The sequence below is a fragment of the Sapajus apella genome, unplaced genomic scaffold, assembly GCF_009761245.1.
Source record: "Sapajus apella isolate SASKATOON/1434 unplaced genomic scaffold, GSC_monkey_1.0 scaffold97, whole genome shotgun sequence".
Lineage (NCBI taxonomy): Eukaryota > Metazoa > Chordata > Mammalia > Primates > Cebidae > Sapajus > Sapajus apella.
In genome coordinates this window covers 7,755,994-7,766,255 of record NW_022437037.1, presented here as the reverse complement: position 1 = coordinate 7,766,255, position 10,262 = coordinate 7,755,994, and the positions used below count along the sequence as shown (strand labels likewise).

Sequence of the window (10,262 nt, the reverse complement as noted above, 5' to 3'; positions counted from 1 at the left end):
CCCGGGTCCCGCGGCCCGGCTCCCGCCGCGGGCCTTCCATGGTGCAGCGCATGTGGGCCGACGCGGCCGGGCCTGCCGGCGGCTCCGAGCCGCTGTTTCCGGGCTCCCGGCGGAGCCGCAGCGTGTGGGACGCCGTGCGCCTGGAGGTGGGCGTCCCCGACAGCTGCCCGGTGGTGCTGCACAGCTTCACCCCAGTGGACCCCGACCTGCCGCGCCCGGAGGTGGGTGAGCTGGGGTGGCCCGGCGGGGGGCGCGTCGGAGCCTCCCGACCCGCGGCCGGGCTGGGCGGGCCGGGGTGAGCCCCGGGCGGGCCGGGCGACCCCAGCGGGCCGCCTCCTTCCTCTCTCCATAGGTGGGGGTCGGGGCCTTCTGCAGAAATCAGCCAGTAGGGTGAGCAGGGAGGGGGCTGCCGCCGCCGCGCCCGTTCCAACAGTAGGGGCCACTGCTAGGATTTTGCCCCCCTCAGTACTGTCCCAGGGCCTGTCACCGAGCCCCCGCAGCCCAGGTGGACCTTTTCCTGCAGCACTGCCACTGTTTACATCTGTGGCCTGTGCCTTATTTCACTCAGTCGCCAGCCCGGGGCCTGCACTGCACCGTTGGGCTTTACGATGCAGGTGTCGATCCTTGGTCGGGGAGGCAAAATCCTAGAATCCTCAGAGGTGACTGGGACCATGTCGGCCTTCCAGACCGAGTCTCCTTGGGGCAGAAGTGGATCTGGTGACCAGGGACATCGGGGCTGCTCAGAGGCAGGGGTCCGGGGATGGGGCGGAGCATCAGGCCTCCAACATGTGGGACCAGATGTCCTGGTGGTGACGCGAGGAGGGTGCTTAATTGGAAAGAGTGCTAGCACCCCGAATCTGTAAGGTGTGGGGAGGATTCGGAGAAGGGAGTGGTGTACCTGTGGCGGATGGAGGGGATGGTGACTATGTGCGGGCTGGGGCTTGTTTCTCGTGTGCCCTGGGCAGGGGGCCATGGGTCTCTGGGTGGTGCCATCTGCCTCCCACCTGACTGCTCCTGACTGCACAGCAGAGGTAGTGGAGCCCAGAGCACCCCCCTCACCCTGCTCTGCCTGGGCACAGGGCCTGCACAGAGGCCAGCCTTGGGTTGGGGGCTCAGGGCCCATGAGAGCTCTGGCCGGGCTGCATCCTTAACAGTGACGGTTCTGAGCCCCGTGCTGCGTCGTGTCCGCCTGGTGCATCTCCAGTCCCTTTGTGGCTTTAGACTGTGGCGCGTTGCGATTGCTGGAGATTGTTAGCCTGGGTCTCATGCCTCTTGGTGTCCCGGTACCTAGACAGGGCCTGGATGAGACATGTTTCTCCGCCCAGTGTTGGAGAGAGCTCTTGGTGGGGGAACACCCCATGCCTGAGAGACCCTTTCCTCCTGAGCTTGGCAGATGGCCGGACCAGACGTGTTCCCCCAACCCTCATCTACCCGGGGCCCTGTTCCTCACTGGCGGCTGGAGAGGGACCCCTGGGAGGGTGGGGGTGGGAGGCTGACGGCTGACACCAGCCCAGCGCTCATCTGGCTTTCATTATGTCTGGCAGCAGCTCGGGCTTTGTGTGCTGGGAGGGTCCGGCCAAGCACTCACAGGGGCCGAGCAGGTTCTCTCTCCCTCTGTCCATCTTGGTCCCTGAGGAACCAGGGAGAGGCAGAGCTGAGCCCCACCCCTGCCTGGGGTCTTACCTTCCCTCTCTCTGGCCTTGGTGCTCCTTGCCCAGCCTCAGCACTGAGGTCCAGCCCATGGCTGCTATTTAGAAATCAAAGGGGAAGCTTCTGGCTGGGTCAGGGAAACCAGGATCCTGGCAGGAGAGAAGGCCACTGCCGGAAACCGAACACAATGACCATTTACCAAAGGCCCAAGGGAGGGGGCGGGGAAGTCCCTGTCCCTCTTGCCAACACCCCCTCAATCCTGGGGCTGGTTTCCTGGTGGCTATGTGGCCTGCCAGAGCTGACTCTGCACACTTGGTCCCTGTCCTCTGGAAACCACCAGACAGTTTCTGCTTCCCCCGCGCCCCGTTTCCCTACCTAGCGTCCGCCCGGTGCTTCCCTCTGGGCTGCTAGCCGCCCTCGCATCTGGGCTTCTGCGTATCTTCTCGATTCTAAGCGAAGCCACCACTGACCCCGCTTGGCCTGCACAGTTCTTGCTCTGGAGGTTACCTGACCCCTTGCTCTGGACAGGCTGTGGCTTCAGCCAGGCCAGAGGTGCAGGTTGCCGGCCACCGCCTCATTTTCTCCAGCCTAGACCATCCTACACAATAGGTGCCAACACTACCTTCTAGGAAGCTAGGGGGGTCAGAGAAGGGAAGTCTCTGACCTAAACACCGTGCAGCCAGCAAGGGCTGCAGCCAGGCTTTGAGCATGGGCTGTGTTCTCTGCAGCACCTACTATGTGCAGGCACCATCAGGAATAGGAGGACAGGGCAATACTCGCAGTCAAAGGCCAGGCAGCCCAGAAGCCCCGAGGTCAGGTGAACGGTAGGGAAGCTTATGGTTCAGAGGAAGGCAAAAGTGCTTTCGGCCACAGGACGCTGGGGAGAGCTGGCAGGAGGAAGCGGGCCCAGAGCTGGACCCTAAAGCTTTAAAATAATAGCTAATAGGAGCCGGCACGTTTTGGGAAGGTCCTAGACTAAGTAATTTGCATCACCTCTTTTTGGGGTCAGGATTGTTAAGAGCCCACTTGACAGATGAAACCAGAGGCAACAGAGGTTAGATTGCACGGAGTGACCAAGAGTCAGTGGCAGAGGCAGGATTCTGACCCAAAGACATGTTTCTCCGCCCAGTGTTGGGGAGAGCTCTTGGTGGGGGAATACCCCGTGCCTGAGAGACCCTTTCCTCCTGAGCTTGGCAGATGGCCAGACCAGACGTGTTCCCCCAACCCTCATCTACTTGGGGCTCTGTTTTTCATTGGCGGCTGGAGAGGGACCCTGGGAGGGTGGGGGCGGGAGGCTGAGGGCAGTTGTAAGTGGGTAGGAGTGAAGGCGGCTTCTCTGTATTCACAGGGAGCACCCCCCTTCGGCCTCCCACGCCCTCCCACTCCCTGATCTCTTGACCACACTGTGTGCAGGTCTTTGGTTTAATCCCCAGGGCTCATGAGTACTTTGGACACTGAAGACCCCAGGGCAAGGGGCCTGTCCCCATGTAGGCATGTGTGCCTGTGTGCAGACTGTGGTCTTCCAGGAGAGCTTCCTAGGTGACTTCAAAGGGGCAGCCCCCAAGACCTTCAGGTTCCCCTCTTGCTCTACTCTTAGGGAGGGTCCCCCAGGAGAAGAAGGGGAGCAGGCTGGCTGGTCCTGGGTCTTTGTTCCTTCTCCAGGTGGAGGATGGTCAGGCATGCTAGCCTGTTTCCCAGGAGGCGTACGAATGGCCGCGAGAGACGTTATGCTGCTCGCTGGCAGGGCTGGGGTCCGATTCTTAACCTGGAAATTGGATAATTCCAGGCCCGGTCTGCGTTGCCAGTAAGAGAAGATTGGGGAGATTTATCGCTGGCCCTGTGCGGGCAGGCTCTGAAGGAGCCAGTGGGGCGGTTTCAGGAAGTTGCACCCAGGCAGTTGACGACCCATTCCCAAGGGCTGCTGGCCAGCCGCCCAGATGGCTCCCATGGTGTGGTACCACCATGCTGTGGCCATCCTGTGCCAGGGTTGGACTTCCAGCCCTGCAGGCCCAGAAATACCGCACCAGCAGGGCGATGCTCCCCATCCGATTCTCATGGGGCAGACGCTGAAGTCTGCAGCCTCGCACAGGACAAGCTGAGCTTCGAGCAGACCCAATTCTCCCAGTTCCGAATACCTTGGCTGCCCACAGGCCAGGGAGGAAGTGGGGTGACAGCCCAATGGTTGCTTGGCAAGCAGAGCAGGGCACCTGCATTGGAGGGTTGTGGCGTCTTCTGCCATAGGGAGCTTGCATGCTGTGGCAGCCTCCCCTGCAGTCATTCCTGGGGCCTTTTGTCCATGTCAACCAAGGGATAGGGAGCCTGGGCTCTGGAGGGAAGAGAGCTGTGCTGGGATGCCCTCAGCCCCCTGGCAGCTGTAGACGTGCTCCTGTTCTGAGCCTCAGTTTCCTTATCTGTAAAGTGGACGTGATGCTAGTTCCTCCTCGTAAGGTTCTGGTGAGGACTGAGTGAGACAGGAGGCCTGAGGAGCAGCCTGCATAGTGCTTGGCACAGTGGACAGGTGGCAGCTGCCACAATGAAGTTTTCTGATGACGTGCCAGGGGAGTGGCCTGAGCCTTCCAAGTGCTCTGGGCTCCTGGGGCATGTCACCTGGCACCTTCAGCATGGTGCTTCCCTGGCCTGGCATTTTGCAGGCCTTTTGCCCAGGGCACATCCCCAAACCTCTAGAGATGCAGGTGCTGGAGAGCTGGCCCTGCCACCCTCCCCGCCGAACTTGCCGTGTTACCTGAGGAAGTCCTTCCTGTCTTTGGCCCCTCCTCCACATCTATGCCACAAGCGACTGTACTCTGCTCCAAGCCCGGGACCCTGGCAGAGGCAGCGCCAGGTCTGGGTGGGTCCCAGCGGGCCAGGGTTCAAGTCCTGGCTCCCACTTCCTGGCTCCTGACTTGGGCGAGTTCTTACCAGGCTGCTTCCTTATCCATCAGGCAGGGTGTTAGGAGGATTAACCATGATGAGTCTGCAAAGGCGCCTACACCCAGGAGGTCCCTGCACATGCTGGGTGCTGTGGATGGTTAAAGTTGGGGCTGGAATTTGAGCTGGCCCTGCCCTGCACCCCCTCGGGACCAGCCATGCCCCTCCTGGGCCTGGCCCTTTGTTTACCTGTCAGGGGCCGGGCGTGGACAGGGACCTCGGATGCACGAGGCTTGCGGCTGACCTGGAGGGCTGGGTCTCCCCTCTCCTGCTTGAGGCACCATTTTCCCATCAGTGAGTAGCAAGGCGCAGGCTGGCAGGGAGGGTTTCTGGAGAGATGGGCCGGCCTTTGAGGGCCTCAGCACAGGCCGGTTCCCAGCCTCCACTTTCCAGGCCAGGGAGCTCCCTGGTGGCTAGGCACCTCATGTCAGCCCCATCTGAGGCCACCTCTGTGGGCCGCAGTGCCCAGGACCAGGAGTGTGGCCCACCCACACCCAGGGCTGGCCTCCTGTCATCCTGGGGCCTTGTCCATGCGTGGGGATCAGGGTTGGGTCCACCCACCCGGAGCTGGAGGGCAGGCCTGAGGGCATGCGGGTCGTAGATATTCGGACATTGCATTCCGCCTCCCTTGGTTGGACTTGTGGTCTGAGAGGAACCAGGACATGGACTTGAGAAGTCCTAGGCTGTCACCTCAGCCTGCACACGCCCCACTTGCTCCGCTCTCCGGGCCTTGGTCCCACTTCTGTAGGATGGAGAAGACGCACAGCAGTGTGAGCGCTGCGCTGCCCCGGGAGCCTGGGCTCTGCAGAGAGCAAGCAGCCTTGTGATGCAGTTCACCTTTGGCTTCTGTATTGGAGCGAGAAGCTGAAGTCAAAGCTGCTCCCGCCCGCCGGGTTTCAGGGTGACTCAGCTGCTCTTTACAGTGCCCGTGGGCCAGGTCCCCGAGCCTCAGGCAGGTCTCAGACAAGTTCCCCTCAGGGTTCTACCGCCCAGCATCCATTGCCGGCCCTGGGGGCTGTGGTGTCAGTGTTTCCCAGTGTCACCCCGTCAGGTGTCAGTCGCCAAGCTGCATGCCTTCTCTCTTGACCCCCGCTGTCGCCAGAGAGAGCTGTTGCTGTCCCCTCCAGCTCACACACTGAGGCCAAGGGCCGAGGGGCTGGGCAGAGCTGGGAGCTGGATCCTTGAGAGACGGTGAACTGCCGTGTGGTGGGCCAGAACTGTAGGGGGCTGGCAAGCGCCCCGGGTGACCTCTGCTGACTGGGACCTGAGCAGCAGCTCAGAGGGGCGTGGGTGTTCCCCCAGGACCACTCACACACGTGGAGGCTCTTTCCACGCACAGAGCCAGGGAGGGCTGGGGCGGAGCAGCACATGGTGCAGGGCTGCTGGGCTCCTCACTCTACTTCAGCCCTCAGCCAGGTCTCCTTGGGAGGGGCCCTCGAGTTCCTGGAGCCCTCCCTGGCGGGGGGGGGGTAGGGGACACTAGTTATGACTTCCGAGGAAAGGTGTCCCAGTCCAGAGCAGCACCAGAGGGCGGATGCTGGGAGGAGGTGTCGTCAGCCTTGGTGGGGAGATGGCAGGGGTGCGGTGGGCCCTGTGGGACCCCCTCAAGACCCTCACTGTTCTACCCAGAGGGAGTCTGGGCTGGGCCTGTGGCTTCCTCCATCAGCCAGGGACACGGCATCCTGCTGGCCTGTCACTCTGAGAAGGCTGATCAGGTGACACACTCACTAGACACCACCCAGGCCCCGTTTTCCCTCCTTATCTTCAGGGCTCTGGGCTGTGTCCCTGGGGACACTGGGGTGTGGTGGCCCCTGCTTACCGGGGACCCTGTGCCGCCATACCACCCTCACTGCACTGACCCAAATGTTAGAAGGCCAGGCCGTGTGTTCACAGGCACAGCTGCCAGCTGGGTCCCAGAGCCCAGGGACATCAGCATACCTGCTGGGGGTGGGACGGGCAGGAGTGTCCCGAGGACACAGCCAGGCACGTGGCATTCTCTTCTCCTCCCAGCAGTCAGCTCAGAGCGGCTGCCGGGCGCCTGCCCTCGGGGGAAGGCGTTTTCTCTGCATCAGCTGTTTACTAGGCCGGTCCTCGTCTCCCTCGGAACTCCCAGCCAGAGCACCCTGTGGCACGGCCCTGCCCACGTGGGCTGTCTGCTCTGCTAACAGTGACCCAGGGTGGCCTGTGGGTGCTGGAGCCCTCCTTTCCTGCTGCAGAGGGTCCCGGGGCAGCGGCCAGGGCTGTCAGCTGCTTGCTTTCTGTGTCCTGTGAGGGGGTCAGAGCAAGGGATAGAAGCCCCACTCTGCTGCTTTGTGCGAAGACCCCAGGAGAGCCTGCACCTCTGCCATCTTAGCAGGCAGTTTAAGTGGTGCCTGTGCTCCACGTAGCTGTGTGGCCTGGTTCCGTGCCTGCTGCTGCTGCTGTGGCGACAGGACAGAGAGGACAGGCCGGCTCCATGCAGGCTGGAACGTCTCCCCAGCTGTGACAGGGTGGCAGCTCCCTCACCCCAAGCATGCGTGCTCTCAGCATTGGGCCTGCATCCCTCCCCACCACCCGCCTGGCAGAAGAGGGCCCCCAGGGTAGGGGAGGGTGCAGGGATGTCACATGACACCAAGCAGGGCTGGGCCAGCTGCCATCTAGACCAGCTCAGGGATGGCCAAGGCCACCTGGTGTCAGCCCCTCCTGGGGGTTGGCCTGGCCAGGGACACCTCTGTCCAGCAGGCACTGATGGTGCTCTGCCAGGACCTGGGTACTGTGCCAGGCTCCCCAGGGGTTAACGTCCAATCCCCTGTGGCGAGCTTGTCCTGCACGAGACCTCAGAGCTTCTGCCAGTGACTCGGGCCCTCAGGATACTGCCTGCCTCCCAGCTGGTCCAGATGTGGCTAAAATCCGCGGGAGACACCAGCCCTCCCAGGTGAGCCAGTGGCCTTCACAGGAGGCAGTCTGGGACCCAAGGCAGCCAGAGTGGCCAGGTACCCTGGTCACTGTAACCTCTAATGCTTTTCTTCTCCGAGGGATGATTTTCTAGGCAGGAGAGATATGTGTAAGTCAGGAAAAGCGGGGGGGGGCGGGGTGAGCACGTGTCCGTTTTCCCGTCAGTGGAAGGGCCGGACCTCCCCTGGCGTGGGCTGTTTGTGGGTGTGAATGTGCCTGTGGGTTCCCTGCTAACTACCAAGAAACAGGCTGGCCCTCTGTCCAGAGGCAGTGGCAGTCAGGAGCCCAGCATGACACCTGCAGCCTTCCTGTTGGTATGAAGCCCGGAGTGGGAGGGTGACCTCGGGTCAGAGGAAGTGCACTTCCAGGATGGCTCCTGGGCCTCCAAGGGTGGGCAGGAGGCAGGCGGCCAGGGTCCCGTCCACAGCATGCTAGACAGTCTGCCTGGCTCCTGCCGGGGCTGAGGGAAGGGCCCGAGTCAGCACTGTCTCCCAGCTCCACGCCCACCCGGGTTGGGGTACTGCCTGTGGGCTAATGACCCCGGGCCAGGCCAGTACCTCCCAGCTCCTTCCTAAACTCTCACAGGTCGGTGTCCTTACCCCCAACCCCGGCTCCTCTTCCTCTGCAAGCTCATCCTGTCCCTGGACAGAGCATATGGCACAGGGGGCTGTCAGGTTGAGGGTCATTGCGGCTAAGTGACCGAGGCCAGCCTGCCAGGTAGGGGGAAGTCTTTGTCTCCTAGGACGAGGGCCTTTCCTGACTGCCCGGGGCCAGATGCCCCCTTCCTGTTCCAGCCCAGGCCTGTGGTTTGGGGCTCTGTGGAACCCCAGCATTTGCCTGGATACCGCCCCCTCACGTGATGACGGTTGGGGAACTGGGAACTCCCATTGCCCAAGCAAGCATGAGGGCATGAATGAGCAGAGGGGAAGGAAGTGGCTGGGCTGTGACTGTCGGGAGTGCCCCACACCGGTCCAGACCTGTGCTGCGGGGTCAGCTGGGGCCTCCCAGGCTGGGCAGAGGAGGGGTGAGTGTGAGGACGGCCATGGGCCTCGGGCCCTGGGGACGTGGGGGGACCATCTCTCGGGGCACAGCCGCCTGGATCCGTCAGCTGTGTCAGAGCCCTGGCATCCCCGCCTCACCACTTACCTGTGGTAGCATGACCTTGGAAACAGTTGCTCCTCTCTCAGCCTCCATTTACCCATCTGTGAAATGGCTGAACAACAGTCCCCACCATGGAAGGGGATGGCTCGAGAGTGGGCCAGTCCTGGGCAGGAGCCGGAGCCAGTTAATAGGGGATTGGAAGCTTGGTGGACCCATCATGTTCACGTCCCAGGCCGTGGCTAGCTGGGTCGGGGAAATGGCCTGCCATGACAGTGACCTTCTGCGCCTATGTTAAGCCTAGGCCCTCGAGCCGTGATCTCCTTTCACCCTGGGCTGTGAGTCTGTGCTCTATCTGGGGAACAGGCTGCAGAGGGCCACCCCCCTGCACAGTGGCCAGGCAGGCCCCTGACGTCCCCCCGCCCGGCTGCCGGGCACTGTCTTCACAGAGCTCCACGCAGGAGATTGGTGAAGAGCTGATCAACGGAGTCATCTACTCCATCTCCCTACGCAAGGTGCAGCTGCACCACGGAGCCAACAAGGGCCAGCGCTGGCTCGGGGTGAGTGCGCTCCAGGTCTCCACCGTGAGACGCAGCTGGGAGTCCCTCCCAGGGCTTTGCCTCATAAGGGCCCCACGGTTCTGATCCTAAAGGAAACAGCCTCTCTTCCAGACTCCCACTGCCCAGCCCAGGCTTGGTCAGGTTTTCTGCAGCAAGTTTTCCCATTTGTATTCTTTTTTGGGGACAGAGTTTCACTCTTGTCACCCAGGCTGGAGTGCAATGGCGCATCCTAGGCTCACTGCAACCTCTGCCTCCCAGGTTCAAGTGATTGTCCTGCCTCAGCCTCCCAAGTAGCTGGGATTGCAGGCATGCGCCACCACATCCGGCTAATTACTGTATTTTTAGTAGAGATGGGGTTTCCCCGTGTTGGCCAGGATGGTCTTGATTGCTTGACCTCAGGTGATACACCCACCTCGGCCTCCCAAAGTGCTGGGATTACAGGCATGAGCCACGAGCCCGGCCAAGTTTTCCCATTTGATCTCCCCGCCCCGGGTGTGCAGCCATCAGCCTCACCACCCTCCATGCCTTCTCCCAGACTTGCACACCATCTGGAGTAGTGGGGCTGTCTTCACCAAGAGCAGCGTGTCAGGCTGTTTGGTGTCTGCAAATCGCCCTTTCCCAGAACACATCCCTGGGCTTCCTCCAGGTTGAGAGCCGGGGCCTGACTCAGCCGCGCAATATTCCAGAAGGGAGGCTGGAGCCACTGTGGCAGTTCCACTTCTTGTGGCTGTGGGACCACTGTGATTCCTCTGAGGCCACTTCGACAGTGCCACGGGAGCTGGGCGTGGTGGCTCACTCTTGTAATCCTAGCATTCTGAGAGGCCAAAGCAGAAAGATCGCCTAAGGTCAGGAGTTTGAGACCAGCCTGGCCAACATGGTGAAACCCCGTCTCTACTAAAAATACAAAAATTAGCTGGGCGTGGTGGTGCGTGCCTGTAGTCCCAGCTACTTGGGAGGCTGACACATGAGAATTGTTTGATCCCAGGAGGCGGAGGTTGCAGTGAGCCAAGATCCTGCCACTGCATTCTAGCCTGGGTGACAGAGAAAGACTGTCTCCAAAAAAAAAAAAAAAAAAAAAAAAAAAAAAAAAAA

General features: G+C 61.6%; 1 protein-coding gene and 1 long non-coding RNA gene across 10 annotated transcripts in view; one reads left to right on the top strand and one right to left on the bottom strand.

Moving 5' to 3' along the window:
* RALGDS (ral guanine nucleotide dissociation stimulator) overlaps positions 1 to 10,262 on the top strand; it is a 53,008-nt gene that overhangs the window by 29,765 nt on the left and 12,981 nt on the right. For 5 of the 9 annotated variants that reach the window (XM_032257727.1, XM_032257726.1, XM_032257725.1 and 2 more), the window contains exon 2: positions 9,060 to 9,170. In XM_032257727.1, the coding sequence (XP_032113618.1) occupies positions 9,060 to 9,170 (111 nt within the window). Of the gene's footprint in view, positions 1 to 6; positions 222 to 9,059; positions 9,171 to 10,262 lie in introns of those variants that run through there. The other 4 variants (XM_032257722.1, XM_032257723.1, XM_032257720.1 and 1 more) reach the window with 2 other exon arrangements.
* LOC116536039 lies at positions 2,826 to 4,814 on the bottom strand. The gene is made up of 3 exons (XR_004262445.1): positions 4,732 to 4,814; positions 4,258 to 4,264; positions 2,826 to 2,839 (listed from the first exon to the last, which is right to left on the bottom strand). It is a non-coding gene; the product is annotated as an uncharacterized LOC116536039 (long non-coding RNA).